The sequence below is a fragment of the Pomacea canaliculata genome, linkage group LG7 (genome assembly GCF_003073045.1).
Source record: "Pomacea canaliculata isolate SZHN2017 linkage group LG7, ASM307304v1, whole genome shotgun sequence".
Lineage (NCBI taxonomy): Eukaryota > Metazoa > Mollusca > Gastropoda > Architaenioglossa > Ampullariidae > Pomacea > Pomacea canaliculata.
In genome coordinates, this window is record NC_037596.1 from 7,660,642 (window position 1) to 7,678,537 (window position 17,896).

A 17,896-nucleotide genomic window follows, 5' to 3' on the forward strand; every position below is an offset into this window, starting at 1 on the left:
AAACATTGGAATTTATTAAAATAAAGCGTAACACACCAATTGAACCGAAAATATAATAATTAATATAATAAAGTGAAATATTCACGACCATGAGTCACCACAATAAGTACAAAACTAGAGGTTGTCAAATCTTGATCCCCAGTAGTGTCACCGCTGTACTCAGCCCTAAGGTCAGTGTTGTTGTCCCTGAACTTAGCTGCAGTGTCTTATGAATAAATGATGAACTTCTTCCGACTCAGGCTAGAAGAAAGAAAATTGAGGCAGGCATGTGGACATGTGGTCCTATCCGCCCCGACCATCCACCAGGTGGAAAAGTCAGACAGACATTTTGTTTTCGTTTTGCTTTGTTTCCCACTGTCTTCTACAAGAGCAGGAAACTGTGAAAGCGACTTTGTATATCAAGTTCGTGGTCAGACTCTTCTTTGACTCAGGATGCTTTTTATCATGTCATTAAATGTTTGCAGTGAAAGAATTCTATAAACTAAGCCTCGCACTTGCGCGGTCCCCTTGTCCTGTTTGCGCAAGGCACTTAGAAAACAGCTGGATAATAAGATAAGACACAAATGAAACGAAGGATTCACATCTGAAAGGCTGTCCTTTGTGAAATGATATCTTCTTATATTGACGTTGTACTGTTTTCTTACACAGGTTACATTATTCAATATTAATAAATAAAATTGGAAGTAAAATACAAACCTGTCTTTTTCAATAAAGTTAGAAAGAGAGGTAAGTGGTCAAGATGGCCTAGCAGATAGCTTTATATCATGAGCAGTTACAACCACACGGTGTTTCCAATGTCGATACATCATACACAGCTTTAAAGTAACCTCTGAATCACGCTTTTGTTTTAGTAAAATATTCACCTCTTCTTCAAAAAAACCAGTTATAGTCATCTTCAATGTCAATAATTTGTTCATCATCATCATAATGCTCATTATCATCATCATCATCATTATCATCATCATCCTCATCATCATCATCATCATCATCATCATCATCAGAAAAAGGATTATCGATGTCATCTATGAAGTAAACGATCTTTGGATCCCACTCTTCGATTTCTGAGCTACGATCAAGATCTGAAAACTCGTCATTGAAAAGCAGATATTCCTTCAAATGAGGTGGAAAGTCCCGAACCGTGTCTCGTCTATTCACACCCAGTGGTAGGGAACACGACACTGCGATACGACACAAAGATTGCAGAGACTGGACCTGAGTAGCTGCTTGCTGGAGAATCTCGTACAAGTCATCCATTTCTGAATTATCAAAATCTTCGTCTAATTGTGACATGACCACGCTATATTCTTCGCTTAGTAAGAACATATCACAGTTGGATATGGCGCACATTCAAAAAGAATCTTGACAACAAGCCGGTTTCACATCAAGCACGCTTCAATCAGCTTCGAAATAAAGAGTGTATGAGACCCACCACCTTCAAACTGTGTTTGCAGGATAACAGCCCAACCTCGAAAAGAGACTTGGCTATGGTAAAATACTTGTCTTGTACAACTTCATGATCTTTGTGAGAAGGGAATTTCCAGAGTCGTCCACCATCGATGGGTTGACTCCTTTCTCCAGCAAGACTCTGCAAAGTGCTTTTGGGTTCGTGTTCAACTCTCTAAAGCTCGACAAAACTGTGTGTTTCATCAACACTGTTTTACCGACATCATCGCGACTGCTGATGTCAAGTCCACGGCGAAGTAGAGCAGTCAGGAAAGACAGCCAGGCCTCGTGATCGTCCTCCTCGTACAAAGAAACCAGTACATGTATCAGTGGTCTTCCACTTATCGGCCTCTTAATGTCAATGTCGGGTCCAGATTCAAGAATCACATTTGCCACTGTCCAATTAGAACACCTCACACACTTTTCAAAAGAACTCTGTAGTCTTCCGAGATTATCCGATCCACACTGTCCTTTGGCTTCTGTCGACTCAGAAGATGTGAAACCATTCTCAGAAGACTGCTGCGATTGAAGTACACTTGGGACACCAGGAGATAAATTTAAACCTGGGTGTGCAAGGAAATTAATGATTCCGCACAGTTTTTCACATTGAACATTTCTTTTGGGAAAAAGGTACAGTTTTTTCAGAAGTAAAAATTGATCAGCTTCAGCCCAGTCGTAACAGGCTCCTAACTGTATGAGTTGCCAAAAAACAGACCAGTTCCTTTTCTCTAGTGCTAACATCACAGCTGTCTTATTTTCCGGTCCAGCCATGTTTATATCGGCACCGCATTCCACTAATGTGTCTACAACATGAGACAGATCACCACGACTGCTACCGATGGCTAGTTTATGAAGTACAGTCCACCCATCGCTGTCAGGCATGTTCACGTCTGCTCCATGCTCGACAAATGGTTTGATGCACTTCCAACTCTTTGAATTGGCCAGGATATTCACAGGCGTGTTGCCATTGTCATCACGCAAGTTGATGTTATGTTTGTCGCTCGGCATGAGACCGAGGATAATAAGCTCTGTATCGTAGGCATGTGAAGCACATTCTGCTAGAACATGAAAAGCCCAGCTTCCTGTTAGCGCTTCAAAGTCAGTGAACTCACCTTCAGCTAGGAATCGTTCCACCAGGTCCCATCTTCTCTTTGTGATTGCAAGCTGTAAGACTGATTTTCCATTCAGACGTGTCTGCATTACGGTGATGTTTGTGTAGAAATGTAAAAAAACATTTAATGGACACTCCTCTTCTATAAGCTGATGCAAATTTAAATGGTATTCTTTGAATGCAGTATTACTATTGTTACTAGAAGTGACATTCAGCAATACTGATGTTACGGGCCAGTTACTAGCTATCACCGACAGTGCTAGCGGTGACTTGCCTTCTGATGACGTCCTGTTGACGTCAGCACCTTTCCTCACCAGCTGCCTGGCGATGTGCTCACATCTGGGAGACGAGGTCTGAGCGACTCTCAACAACAAGGTGAAGCCCTCGCTGTCAGTCTCGTTGACGTTGTGTTTAAACTCTAAGAGCTGCTTCACCATGTCCATGTTCCCGTGCTTCGCAGCCACTTGTATCGGCGTGTTGCCTTCTGGGTCGCGTGCGCTGACGTCAGCTCCAGATGAGACCAAGAGCTCCATGAGTTTCTTGTGCATATTTTCAGAGAAAAAAACATTGTCGCTTTCAGGTTTTACAGAAGCAAGAATATGTAGGACAGACAGTCCATTACAATCCAGAATGCGCGTGTTTGCTCCTTTGATGACAAGTCGCTCTGTGATGTCCCAGTTATTGTTTTTTGCCGACAGAATCAGTGCTGTGTTGCCATAGTTATCACAGCTGTCTGTGATCTTTGTGTGATCCACTACTATGTCGCACATGTCAAGATGAGTAATATTTTGTTTTGCAAGTATGGAAAAGAAAAAATTAAATCGAACTCCTCTTTCAGTGTCGATGCAACAAGCCACACACTCATCCCCCGAGTTCCTGCCTTCGCTTTTAGTTGTCTCGGAGTTTGGTGTTTCGTTATCCTGGAGTTTAACAGTTTCTTTATAGTTAGAGTTATCACGCTTGGCGAGAATGTGCAGGACAGTACATCCTTCGGAATCTCGTTCGCTCAGGCATGCTCCTCTAGCCAACAGCTCTGTCACCATGTCCCAGTGTCCATATTTGAAAGCAAGATGTAGTGGGGTATTAAACTGAGAATCTTTCTGATTAACCAAATCCTTTTTAGCTTTGGACAAAATAGCGGCGACTAAGGATAATGGCTTCTCAGCAGCCGGACTCTGTTTGCATTGTTTGCACCGTAAATGTGGATGGCCTACAAGTCTGTGAAGAACTGACAAACCTTCGTTATCGAGACCACTGACACTAGCTCCATGATCCAGAAGGTGCCAGACAGCCAGCCAGTTGTTGTTTTTAGCCGCGAGATGGAGAGCAGTGTCACCATGAGGGCACTTCTTGTCGACATCAGCTCCTTTCTCGACAAGACGTTGAATAACAACCGCTGGTTTTGTAACACAGAACTGGGCCACTCTGTGAAGAACTGTGAACCCTTCGCCATCTGTCATGTTGACGTCCTCAAGACTGTCTATCAGCTGGCTTAGTACGTCTACATTCCCTGCTCTGGCAGCCATGTCAGTCAGACGAATGAGTTCTACATTGCTCCGAGGTCTCGAACGTTTTATAAAATATATGACATAGGATTGACACCACCCTTCTTTGAATACCCTACCTGTACTCATGGCCATTCTATCGAGAATAGTGAAGCCCTCGCTGTCTTTCTCGTCTGCGTTGCCCCCCAGGTGTCTGAGAAAATGCTCGACGATCATCCATTGCTCGTGTTTGGCGGCAACTTGCAGGACCGTGTCACCATGAAGATTCCGTGTATTTTGCAAGGCACAGTGTTGAAGAAGATAGCTAAAAATGTAGAGTTGTTCGTTGACTGCCATGCTGCTTTCAGCAACTCTTTCGATAAGGGTGATTTTGTCAGTCACATCCTCTTGAATCTTTGCTCCTTTCTGAAGCAAATGTGTGAACACGGTCCAGTTTTTGTGTTTCGCCGCCAGGTGAAGCGCTGTGTCGCCGCTCGAGCAGAAAAGCTCCAAGTCTGCTCCTTTGTCAAGTAAGATATCAATGACTGATAATAACTCTGTGCGATGGTTCTCACAGACCTCATCAGATGAACTCTGGCCATCTTGAGGAGGTCGAAGCTTATACATAGCAAGAAGATGTAGAATTGTGAAACCCTGTCTGTTACACCGATCCAAGCTAGTAACAAGCCCTATGAGGTGCTTGACTAGTTTCAAGTTTTCAGTCATTGCCGCCAGGTGCAAAACGGTGTTACCTGCCCGACACTCAGCGTTCAGATCACACCCTCGCTGATGAAGAAGATCAAAAAGTTGACAGACATTATCTAGTTGTTCTGCTGAAGTCATGGCGAGCCTGTGTAAAACATTGTAGCCTTCACCATCAGGTCGTCCTGTGTCTGCTCCAAAATTAACCAACGATTTCATGAACGTCCAGTTGTGAGACTTCACGGCTAGGTGAAGTGCAGTCAATCCATTTATGTCTGGGCTGTTCATCTGAACACCGTTGTTCACACACAGAGAGATCAAGGTTGTGTAAGTATCAGAAACCTTGGAAGATCCCTTGAGAGCGAGAACATGCAGCACTGACCTCTGTTCTTCGTCGACAACATCCGTTCGAGCGCCATGTTCCAGCAAGAGCCTCAGCAACCCTTCGTTGTTGTTTTCTGCAGCTAAGATGACAGGCGTGTTCCCAGACTATCACAATCGTCGAGTTCATGGCACATATCTATAAGTTTGATACCATCTGTTGTTTTGACTTCGCACACTTAATGTGATATTTACTAGCAATCTTTGGCGTTAAACTTTCACAGTCCTTTGTGTCCACTTGTTGTACACACTCAGAAACATATTCAACCTTTTGATATTTAGCCGCTATATGAAGTACCGTTTCTCCTTTCTTTGTTTTCAGGTTGAAGTCGGCGCCATTTTCCAGAAGAACAGGAAGAAGAGAGTCAAACCTGCTGTCAGGACACATGACGAGTCTGTGCAGGACTGAGAGACCATCCCTGTCAAGAAGGTTCAGGTCAGGCTTGGTGACGAGAAGATCACAGACACGTGACCACATGTTGAGTTCCGCTGCCAGCTGTACCAAGGTGTTTGGGACTCTTTTGTCTGTACTGTAGAGAATCTTCTGTTTTGAATGCCACCACACTGTGCTTAGTACATCTATATGCATATACCAATTTGACCTAAGTGTCTGGCTTTTATCCACCATTTCTATGACTGACAATAGGTTTGTTTCATCATCCAGGAGAGTATAGGGTATCATCAAGATGAAGATGTCCCAGTTCTCACAGTTTGCCGCTGCAACGATAGCAGTCTGTGCACTATTTTTCAGTGTTTGAGCTCTTGCGTCGCTTGAAAACAATTTCTTCAGTATTTCTTCTATAATCTGATGACGAAGACCACTAACAGTCGCCAGCTTCTGCAAAAGAAATGACTGTTTGATGTCCTCGACTGAGAGGTCACTATTAGAAATGAGTTCTTTGACCACATCCCAGCTGCCAGCTTCAGCAGCTGAGTTCAGCAGGGCCGTGCTCTGGAGTGGCATGGTGTCTTCCTGCTGAAATTCTTGCTGATCTTGAACTGTGTCCTCCATCTTATGATGTTGTGACACCCCTTGTTTCCTGATATAGAAGAAAACAGAAGTGTGAATTTATCAAAAATAACTAAATAGAATCCTTCCACTGCAACTACAACAGTGTCTACTGTTGGTCACCTGTAGGGACGCAGGATGATTAATCGGATTTGACACAATTTTCATTGATAGCTCACTTTTGATATTCATAAAAATATATGTAAAATACATTTACAGAACATAAACGATAATAATGGAAAGCGAGCATCAATTGAATATTAATAAAACAGTATTCCCTAAGGACGTATTTACTCTAAACCTGGTCTGTTGGAACTTACATCTTCGGAGCTGATGTTTGAGGTGGCCTGATACAATGCGTGTAGTCAGTCCTCTGCACAATACTTTAGAAAAGGTCATATGTCTCGTCTGGAAAAAGTTTCCCCGAGAAAAATAGTTTATAAACGAGTACCTACCTTTCGAGAGTTCAAACAGAAAAGACGGCTGCTCGAAGCTGTTGTGCACTGAAGGGATTGGAACTCTGAGCTTCCCTGTCCGATGACAAGCACTTCTAGATGTTAAAGCTTGATAGGTTTCAAGCAATGACCTTTCCTGTCATTCATGGAGGAGTAGGGAGGATTTCAATGAATTTCGGACTTAACTTTGGTCTATTGACACATTTGATGTCTTTTGAAGTCCATCTCGCCCTTCTTGTTGAATGTATGTTCGTAAAAGGAGAGGGGGTGTTATTGGTGTTTTACGCCGTGCCAGCAACTGAGGCTATATTACGGAAGGCAGCCAGCCCTGTAAACAGATCGTAACAGGAAGTAGAAATATTAGTATCAAAAATTTCTACTCAACAGGAAATCCCTAATGTCACATTAATAACTTTTAAACAGCATGGCTTAAGCCTACAGTCATCTAGTCATGACACTCTACGATGATTTTACTTCGTTACAACCAGTCAATGGAAACTGGACGACAGCTCTACTGAAGACATGTAAATAATAGACATATGAACCCTAAGTCCTCCGTTATTTAATCGTTTTCACTCACGTGATACACACGTTAGCAACGAGGCGCTGTCCGCCATCTTATATCCCTAACACTTCGCGTTTCTTCAGCGACTCTATAGTGTCTCTCGTGCTCACTCTCTCGAGCACACCAGCGGAGTCGTTCTTTCTCTGAAAAAAAGACAAAATGATTTTGCCTCTACAAGTCTGCCTACGTTTATTGATATAAAAAAATAATTTAAAAAAATAACTATGAAAACACAGTCACTGTGGCTATTCCTTTTGTCTAACACAGTGGTTCTCAAAGTGTGGTCCACAGGCATAGGTCAGGTGGGCAGCGGCTGACAGTCGTCATATGTCTGCAAAGTAATGTTTAAAGTGATGCATTCCTCGCATTAACATTTTAATTACAAATAACAAGGTAGTTTTATGTCAACTTATTACTATACTACTGTCACAAAAGGACATTTAGTTTTGAATTGTAATGAAACGAATGCGGCAATTTAAATTTGAAATTCATAGTACAGAATGATTTTTAGGAATTGGTGGTCCGCCATATTTTATACTTAAGTGGTCCGCGGTCCGAAATACTTTGAGAGCCACTGGTCTAACACATCAACCAAGTGCACTGAACTCCTTGCACACTATTAAAACTCACTCTCTTGGCAATGGTTCTTCTAACACAGTGGTTCTCAAAGTGTGGTCCGCGGACCACTAGTGGAAATGTCAGCAAAATGATGTTTAAATCGCCATGCAGGCTTGTAGAAAACTTCAGTTAAGTACGTAGTTTTGTGTCAACTTTCAACTATACTACTGTCACAAAAGGACATTTAATTTTGAATTGTAGTGAAACAAATGCGGAAATTTAAATTTGAAATTCATAGTACAGAGTGATTTTTAGGCCTTGGTGGTCCGCCATATTTTTTACTTAAGTAAAGTGGTCTGCAGTCCGAAATACTTTGAGAACCACTGTTCTAACACAATCACATATCTCCACTGAATCTTCTACACACTATGAAGCACACTGTCTTGGCAATGGCTCTTCTAGCACAATCACAAAAATCCACGGAATCTACTATTAAAACTCACTGTCTTGGCAATGACACATCGACTAACACAACCTCCAAACTAAAATGTACTCGATCTCTTACACACTAGTGAGGCACACTGTCTAGGCAATGGCTCTCTACTCTTAAACAAGCGTCCACCTCTCTCCAATCCTTTTCTCTTCTCCCTATCAAAACACACTGTCCTGGCAGTGGCTTCTCCCTTCAATAAGAAACACAATCCTCCTCCCCTTCATTAAGCGTCCAGTTTCACCTCCTCTCATTGCATTCTACCCCAATCTCTCCTCCCTGGCTGCTCTCTCCCTCTCCAGTCACACCTTTTCTTTCTTTCTTCTTTCACATCAAACAAGAACTTTTGCACATTCAAATACATATTTATTAATCCTTTTCAGAAAACTTTTGTGTCTGCTAACAGAACATAACTTTACATAAAAAAATCATTACAGGCTAAGAAGGAACATATCAAAATCCCAATCTAAATAACATCACTGATATGGATTGCTAAGAACTATTGGTTAAGTAATCTAAAATCCACAAAGCTCTGGCATCAATATTGCTCTGAATTAGCTTCTGAGCAAGCAAACGGCATTTGCATTCAAATGACAATAACATTTGATTCAATTATACATGTTTGAGTATCCTGCTAATAAGCAAAAAGTATTAACAATATTCTGTCAACAGCAAATATTTTGATCAACAACATACAAAGCATGACATCTCCTCCAAGAAACAAATTCAATATTGTTCACACTGTTTCACATCAACTTACCAAGTAACTTATCTGATCAGTTGATATCATCATGCTATTATAAATAAAGTGCGAAAGAAAAAGAAGTACAGTAAGGTAATTGTGCATTTTATATCTGAGAATAGCTTCTCTGGTAATGTAAACATATACAGATTGCAAGCATGCATTCTGAAAATAAATGCTGATTTCAAACCAAAAAATTGCACTATAGCTACTCAATAGGAACTATGGATTTATGTAAATTTACAATGCAGCAACAAAGCTGAACTGTTTTGTCTATGACTGGGTTATCATCACCAGGCTTTGTTGCCATCAAGTCAATAGGCACTTTAGACTGCAAAAACCCAAACTTTCTGCGAAGCTTATAGCTCTCTCAACATGAATTCGTACAGAGGCATTTTTCTCGAATTTTCAACTTGTAGTGGGTGTAATTGCTTTTTCCCATGGGTAAAATCTGAATTATTAATTTAGCTTGATAAAAAAGAACTTCATCTTCAATGTTGAAACCTCTGTTGGCCATAATTACATCACCTGGTAACAAGTTGGACAACAAAGTAGCTGACTGACCCTTGTGGTGTGATCCCAATCAGATATTTGGCAGAATATTTTTTATAGTTGGAATAAACTTGGTTCTGATTTGTTTGGCCCGAGGGTTTCTGTGCTTCAAGTTCAAAACAGTCAACAATAACAGCAACTTTATCTTTAAAGTTTTCTCTAAAGCACATTGGCATAGACAGTTTCAGAGCTTCTCTTGAACAAAAAAAAAAAAAAACGTGCCACAAGTACATCAAGAGTTCTATGAAAACTCCTTTGCACATTTGACACGGATACCTTCAGCTGATATCCTATATCCTGGAATTGGTAGTTCAGCCTGATCTTAATTAAACACAGCAAAAACTCTTGCTCTTTGGACAGTGTGTTTTATTAGACATGTATGGCTCTACCATTCTGAAAATAAGGTCCATTACTGCCAATGAAGGAAGTCCTGTGTAGAATGGAACTTTAGCTTCATCTTCAACATACACCTGTCTTTCATAAATAGAACAATGTTGTCTGTTTTTAACTGATTCAAGAAATCTGGTCTCCTGCACGACTGCATCTATATTTAGTCCAGTCAAATCTGTTTGAGAGTTCTGATCATTTGAACATGAATCTTCTATGCCATAATGTAAACTTTCTTCGCAAGCACTTGAGCAACCAAAATCACGTTCACACAATTTTTCCTCCTGGTTTGTCTCACTGCTGGTTGATTTTCGCTTCTTGCTTGCAGTATGTAGAGCAGGGACAGATGCATTACCTCATTTCCGAGACACAAGCCTCAAATACCTGTTTTTCTAAGTCTCAGCTTCTGAGCAAGTACTTGATCGCTCATGTCCCAAGTGTAGAGTGGGAAGCCAGGAAGGGCTGTTCCGGAAATTCACATAGGCTGGCTTTCCTAGACACAAAAATAAAACAACCCATGAATTACATCTTTGTGACATTGACTACAAAAAATAATAATAATAATCAGCATTGAAACAAAATAAACCAAATACACCTCTAAAAAGAAAAATAATGAAATAGAAATAGCATTTTTTATCCTCTCTCTATATAGCTATAGTTTATTAGTCATGGTCATGCATAATGCAAGTCTTGTTTTGATGTTCACTCAAGTCATGTGAACTGTCCCCAGCCTACACTGAAGAAAATGTTTATCGCAATGTGTACAACATGCAGAACAACGTTAATTACTTTATCAATTTGAAAAACGTCTGGTTTCTTACCGCCAACAAAGTGTTTCGAACAGATAAGTATTTTGTTCCACTTCTCTTCTGTTGTAATATCCTTTCGGTAAAGCCTTCCACAGACGACGTCGTTCTTCTGTAAGTTTTCTTGTTTCGTCACCTTGGTTCAAAATAATTTTGGGTATCCTATGTAAAGATACATCTAGAGGAACATTTCGTTTACTGCAGGGCTTGTTTCCTCTTTCCTCATCCTTCTCTACCGCAGACGACCATGATAACCGATCAGTTGCTAGCAAGCATCTGTAACCATGCACTGCTTGAGTAGAGTAAACAAAATGGCCGCTGAAGCAGCGCGCAAAAACTGATGACGTCACGTGAAAACGACCAAAAACTTAAAAAGCTTATACACTTACACATATTGCTCGTCTTCATCTCTTGTCTCGATTGCATCAGATGCTGTTCTTTGAAGGAGTGGCACAACGCTTCATAATCTGGGACACATTCTCAGTTGTTGTTGTTGACCGTCCCGTGTAGCAGGAAGAGATTGTATTCGACAAGAACTGCGTACACGTGTTGCATAGGCGTAGCGAATCGAGCGGAGCTAGCCAATCGAGCCAAAGCGTAGCTCAGCGCACCCCTACAAGCGAGCGAAGCTAGGCCCCTAGCGTAGCAAAGCTAGCGGCCAGATATTTGGGTTTTCCATGCCATATTTGGTCATAAATTCATTATAATTATTTTTCAGTAAACACATCTCTCCGAGATCTCCAATACCCAGCAATGTGCCACCCCTACAAAGGAGCAGGAACAGCAAGGAATGTCTTAGGAGACTCCTCACCTCTCCCAGTATCGGTTATTAGTAGGACCCTACTGAAAAAGGATATTTCACTGTCTTGATTTTAGTACTAAATAAAAAAACTTACACACCCTTACAAATGTTTTTTTTTTTTTACTGTGACCGTGAAAAACCTAACAATCCTGATTTACCTGATAATCATGTACACGCTGAAGCACACTTGTTTCTACCAAAATTAGTAAAATTTATTACATGATAATCAAATGAGAAATTATAACTGGAAAAGTTTTGCATCAAAGCTAAACACAAAAAGTGACACTCGAGTTTATTTGAAAAGCACAGAACATGACATGCATCTGGTAACAAAGCAAATTATTAAGGATGGTGACAGGAATTAAAGACATACACACTCCTCAATTTACACGAATAAAAACAAATCATAGTGGTGATGCAAATGCAAGAGATATGTATAAAAAAAATTCAAATTATGCAATGGAAATAATAAAGGTTGCTGGGAGAGAACTGTGCACAGTGATGAAAAAATACACAGCTATATGGTGCATGACAATGCTTTGCTGCTGCTGTGCCTTCAGTATATAGACAACATAAGCACAACTGCAAAATCACACCAATCATAAATATAAATGAACATATCATCTAATATATGCATATGGTGGACAAATAATTAATGATGGTGACACAAAGACATGTACACCTCAATTTGCATGGGGAAAAAATTACACATGTTGATACAAATGCAAGAGATATGTAAAATATTCAAATTATATAATGAAATAATAAATGGTGGAAGAGAAAATCAGACACTGATGAAGGATGCTACAGACGTGGCATGGAAAATATAGGTGAATATATTCTGGAGGGTGATTTTGGTGCCAGCAACCACAAGGTGGCAAGCAGCTTTTTTCTATTGTTGAACCCTCGTTCCTGTGGCTCAATCCAAGCCTGGAGAACATGAAAAATTTCACAAAAGATCTCTATGAAAGTTTGTGTTTATCGTGTGTGTGTGTGTGTGTGAGCATTATTATAGATATGTTCAGTGAATACATTTATGCATATATATATATCTTGGGCGTTCACATTCCTTCAAATTGATTTTGGCTTTTTTATTTATATTTTATTAAGTTTATTACATTTTACTTTATTTTATTACGTTAACTTCCAGGCGTTCCAGTGACTACCCCCACCTTCCGTAAGGTGTGCCAGGAGTAGACAAACCGGTCAAGAACGAAAGGAATTTCCTGTTTGTCAAAGTATCCTAAAAAGCGAAAATGTTAAAGGAAGTGTTGAAGTGATCAACTCAACACTAATACCTCTGCCACTGCGCTACTTTCTCATTTGGCTTTGATTGATGCAGTGCTAGTGAATGGTACATAAAAACAATTAAAACATTTTGCTGTTACCTGTCAAGGAATTTTGAACTGACTTGTGACCATGTGACTTTCCTTTTTTTATTTATTCATTTTGTCTACTTCAGATTATCAGTGTTTCAAACCTAGTAACCGCGAGATCTATAAAATTTAATGTTTATAATCTGCACCTGGGTAGTAGCAGCAGAAAGCGTTCAAAGGGCGATAACAGTGGGCAACGCGTGAGAACGTAAAATAAGAGTACTCTCCCTTTAACAGGCCTGGGTTCCTGGGCCAAGTTTTTGTTTTGTTCGTTTGTTTGCTTTTAAATAAAACAGCGAGTATATACAGGTTTTATTATAAAAGATTTTAATCGAATAAAGTCGAGATGTTACCATTTCCTATTTTTTTTTTTTTTTTGTCTATTTCAGATTGTCAGTGTTTCAAACCTAGAAACCGCAAGATCTATAAAATTGAATGTTTATAATCTGCACCTGGGTAGTAGCAGCAGAAAGGGTTAAAGGGCAATAACACTGGGCAACGCGTGAGATAGGCAAATAAGAGTACTCTCCCTTTCACAGCTCTGTGTTCCTGGGCCAAGATTTTTTTTTGGTTGTTGTTCGTTTGTTTGCTTTTAAATAAAACAGCGAGTATATAAAGGTTTTATCATGAAAGGATTTTAATCGAATAAAATTCGGCAAGTTTTTTTAATTTTTGCTAAACATGGTCATCCATATTTGTCCGGTTTAAGCGTGGTCACCATTGTAAGAACGGGTTCAGATCTCATGCTGGGACAGACATTTTTCTCTCCGAATGTGGGACCTGAGCGTCGTGGAACTATCCCGGGTCCTTTTTGTTCATTTTCACTCCAGTCCACTATTAAAAACCATTTAACACACGGAGGAAGCACTTTCCTATTAAATCTACTAACTAGTTGACACTAATACTGCATTTCACCAAAAAGTAACATTTGGAATATCAGGTCCTTTAAAAATAATAACTTTTATTTGTTTTCATTTTACTAAGTATACTGATGCAGTTTGTAGCCAACATCGTCGCAAAACGAATAATGAAAGTCTGCTCCGCATAATTTTGACAGAAATTATTCGATCACACATCCACACACCCACACCACTGTCCTATGCTTGAGTGTTTTTCCCTTCTCAATACAGCAACATTAGTTATCGAAAGTCCAGTCCAGTGCAATTGGTCAAGACCTCGATAAACTGTCTTTTCTTATTGTATCGCCAGACGGAAGGGATTAGAGGAGATAACATGCGGTCACTAGCTTTGTTGTACTGAAGATAATCCTTATCCTTTGCCAGGTGTGCAGATCATCCCAATACCTTGAGATAAGAAAAACCTTTAGACGAATGATGGCGAGATCGAAAGAATGAATGCTTGTCGAACTGTCGCTTTATTTCGTTCAAATCACATCGTGATATTGTTTTAAAATCCTCGCGCACCCACGGACACAAACTGTTTCTTTTGCTCCATTCTACTGACTTTATTTATCTTGTTTCGCTCCGTTTATCCTGCGCGCCCACTCTATAAATCTCACTTTCTTGCACACCCTGCAAATATTCGTTTGTAAATCTCAACTTCTGTATTTGTTGCCGTCTGGGCTGTTCAAATTCACAGCTCAGTAAATTTACTGGCAGTTGTACCGACGTAACACTATCTAGCGAAACGAAAATTTAAAATATATGTTGACAAGAACGACCACTGAAATGGTTGCATAAACTAAAGGTTTCTCGCCTCTATTCCGACATTAACGATGCTACAGAAAACGGGACAGTGACAGATGAACAAAAGCCATCTAGGACTAGATTCACTTTACGAAATATTGCGAGAGTCGAATTGCTCAGATAAGTGATTTATGCTCTTATGGTAAAATAGTTCTTTCCGTGATAAAAGAGTTGTTTTTGCTGTACGGGGGCCACCCCACCCCACCCCATTCCTGCCTTTTGCGTGCAGAGTCATAATGTCGCCTTTCTCACCCTTTTAGTTGGACAGTGGATAAAGTGGTTGTCGTGGAGCGAGACCTCGCGGCCACGTCGTCAATCATTTGCGAAGGAGTAAGATATCACTACATACGAAATAAAAAAACAACAGAAAGTAAGGGTCAGAGGTCGCAGCAGCGTCGTTGGCCTCGCACGTTGCAATTGATCAACATCAGCAGGTAGTACACAACGGGTACTCTTTGTGTTGGGGACATTTGTTACCTGCTTTTCATCAAAAGAGGAGTGAGAGGGTCATGATCACGTGATTGTTTGTGGCCTCTGCGTGCAGGATGGTTATCAGCGGAAATGACATCAGCAGCAGGACATGGGATTCCACTTCCATCTGATCCTGTGACCTGGTCTGTGAAGTACTGTGGCCATCGATTAGCTGGAGGCCAAGAAAAGTGGGTTAATGGGGGAGGGGTAGGTCCTCTCTCTCTCTCTCTGTTTGCTTGTAGATTAGCTGTGGTCTTTTCTTCAGTTATGATTCTTTGTTAAATACTTCTTTTTTCTTGCCTAAGCGTGCGTACACTACTGTAGCTGCTGACTCTGATGTATCTCGCCTCCACACAATCTTTTTTCTTCTTCTCCTTATGGCACGCTGACAAAATTGTGCATGTCAAACATTTGTTTCCTTTTGATTACAATCCGTTATATTTGCTGGTTAATATTCCTCTTTCGTTAGCATGCATTGCAGGTCCTCGAAAATCTCGTATCATTCTCGCGGTCACGAGAACTAATGTTTAATCCACGTGACTTTCTCCCATCTGCCATGAGTCATGCATCTTCTCTGCATTTCTCACATCCCTCTATCATGATTGTCTTCTTTGATCTCCACCCTCCTGCAGTGTGCATGTGCTAATTCTAATTCCACCATGAAAGACTTTCCATACGCACCGAAAATCACGAGCAATAAAAGCAGACATTCCCGGTCTCACTATTTACTCGTCCTTCCTGCTACACTCGTCACGTTGTCGCATTCATTTATGCGTTACACTTTCTTCGCCTTTTCCTTCCACAGTGCAGATTAACCTTGGAATATTCAGCGAATTGTCTCTGTAAACCTTCAAACGCGGAGTTATGGTCTGTTGTAAAGTCGTGTGTTCGGTGTTGAGAGAGCGCACTCCGTGTTCCTCCAGTTCCGCAGTTTCCCACGTTTGGCGAAAGCGTTTTGTGCCAGCGAGTGTAAGCTTCTAGCTTTGTGTGATGCACTCCTGACAGACACTGGGGTAAGTTGTCTCGGGGTTATGAGAGGAGAGGGTATTAAAAAAAATGACCAGCTCTCGGACAAATTGTCTCTCTAACTCCTCGCCGCCTTTTCATCTGCTTTGGGCTCTCCATTCTCTCACGTATGCGACCTCTATGCCCCCTGCACTTGCCAATCACTTCAGCTGTCGGAGAGGATTTCCCATAAACGAAGTTTGTATGTCTGAGGGTCAAACTCGAGTCGTCGGAGAAGAGGAAGAGATAACGACTATCTTGGCAGAACGTGTCTCGTTTAAAACAAGGCACGAAATCACCAGTACCTGTGACTTATGACCTTTCGCACAGGTGTGGCGGACAAACATTCAAACAGACATCCAGGTGGAAAGAGAAACTGCTATAATTTGGCAATAAGAATAGACGCCAATAACAGTTAAAAAGTTTTTTGGGTGAATGAACTAATTAACCAGAGAAAGTGTCTATGTTTATTTTATGAAATAAATTTTAAGACAAGAAAGTTTTACTGTGTTGAATAAATATCTTTGATTTTTTTTCTTCTGCATCTCATTTCTTTCGTTTAAATCCTGAGCTTTTACAATATGATAAATAATAAGCAAATTTTTTCAATTTAAATGTCGTTTATAATTTGCGATTTTTTTTTTTCAGTAAAGTCGTCTCCAATGTACCAACCCTGACCCATCGGTCAATCATCAATTGGTTGGTTTAGCGGGAAAGTGCTTCCCTAAAAGTGATTTCATACTGTGAAGGGAGATGGAGGTTGGGGTAGGGGATAGAGTACTCGAAGAAAGTTGATGTCACACACAGAGGCGAGATCCGAACCCAGGGCCTCTCGCTGTAACGGTCAGGGCGCCCCCTCCTTTTCCAGCTCCTCCACAGCACCAATAATCCTCCGTCGTCCAATAATCTTTTCCACTGAGGGTTTGCTTCCCCTTTTCCCGCTGTAAGTTTGGTTTACTTTTTTCCGTGCTCAGTCGACATTCCACCTATAGCAACAACAAAAAAAAATAAATAAATAAATCACAGTTCTATTGAATGACTAAAACCTCCTTCCTCCAGTGTAAAATGTTTACCCTCCCTTGCTCTTTCTTTCTTTAATATTTTCAGTCTCATCATTAGCATAACAAACTATTAAATTAGTTCTCCCCTTCTCTCTCTCTCTCGCACACACACACATTTTCTCTGTCTCCCCAACAACTTTTATTTACTTCCTGTTACTCAATACAGTAATTATAACTCACGCTAAGATGTCATGAATAATTGAAAACTTGAGAGATGAAATAGAAGATAACGGAAGGAGAACGGAATTAGTTGGTGGACAGTGAAGAAGGAGAAAATAAAGATGGATCTGACACCAGGTTGAAGGTTGGTTGAAGTTTCATGCTTGGTCGTTGGAGTGGAGGTGAGATTCTTACTGCGGGTTAACATATCTTCTACTCTCTCTCTCTCTCTCTGGCTTTCTGTTTTCTTTATCTCCCTTTCTGTGTGTAACGGGAGAAACCACTCTCATAGTAGCAATAAATACTCTATCTTCCTTTTTTGTGTTCGCCCTTCTACAATTTTTTTTTTCTCTCATTTCGTTGTATTTTGTGCTTTGTTTCACTTTTTTTATCGTCCTTTTCTTTCGCAGTCTTCGGCCTAAACACATCATTCGTTTGTGAGTGATGAAGAACGCTGTCAAGGATAATGAGGATGTTGTCAAGAGACTAAAAGGTCCTCAGGTAAGCTGGGACAGCGCTAACATAACAGGTAAGAGTGTTTGCGCATGCGTGGGGAACCGAGGCTAGGTCAGGACTCTCTCCTCGTCCCCTTGATCAAGGTGACAGCGCCACTCTGACTGCAATTAATTCC

General features: G+C 40.7%; 2 protein-coding genes across 2 annotated transcripts; both read right to left on the reverse strand.

Annotated features, from left to right (window-relative positions):
* Window positions 1–1,482: 1,482 nt before the first annotated feature.
* On the reverse strand, window positions 1,483–5,216 carry LOC112568498 (ankyrin-1-like). Its single transcript, XM_025245807.1, has one exon. The coding sequence runs from the start codon at window positions 5,026–5,028 to the stop codon at window positions 1,483–1,485; it is 3,546 nt and encodes a 1,181-aa protein (XP_025101592.1). The 5' UTR covers window positions 5,029–5,216.
* A 44-nt stretch (window positions 5,217–5,260) lies between these two features.
* On the reverse strand, window positions 5,261–11,328 carry LOC112568499. Its single transcript, XM_025245809.1, has 3 exons — window positions 11,075–11,328; window positions 6,586–6,913; window positions 5,261–6,161 (listed from the first exon to the last, which is right to left on the reverse strand). The coding sequence occupies exon 3, from the start codon at window positions 6,131–6,133 to the stop codon at window positions 5,261–5,263; it is 873 nt and encodes a 290-aa protein (XP_025101594.1). The 5' UTR covers window positions 6,134–6,161; window positions 6,586–6,913; window positions 11,075–11,328.
* Between the last annotated feature and the right edge of the window lie 6,568 nt (window positions 11,329–17,896).

Excerpts from the sequence above, each read along its gene's own strand:
- LOC112568499 (XM_025245809.1), bottom strand. The coding sequence starts at position 6,133 with ATGGAGGACACAGTTCAAGATCAGCAAGAATTTCAGCAGGAAGACACC.
- LOC112568498 (XM_025245807.1), bottom strand. The coding sequence starts at position 5,028 with ATGAACAGCCCAGACATAAATGGATTGACTGCACTTCACCTAGCCGTG.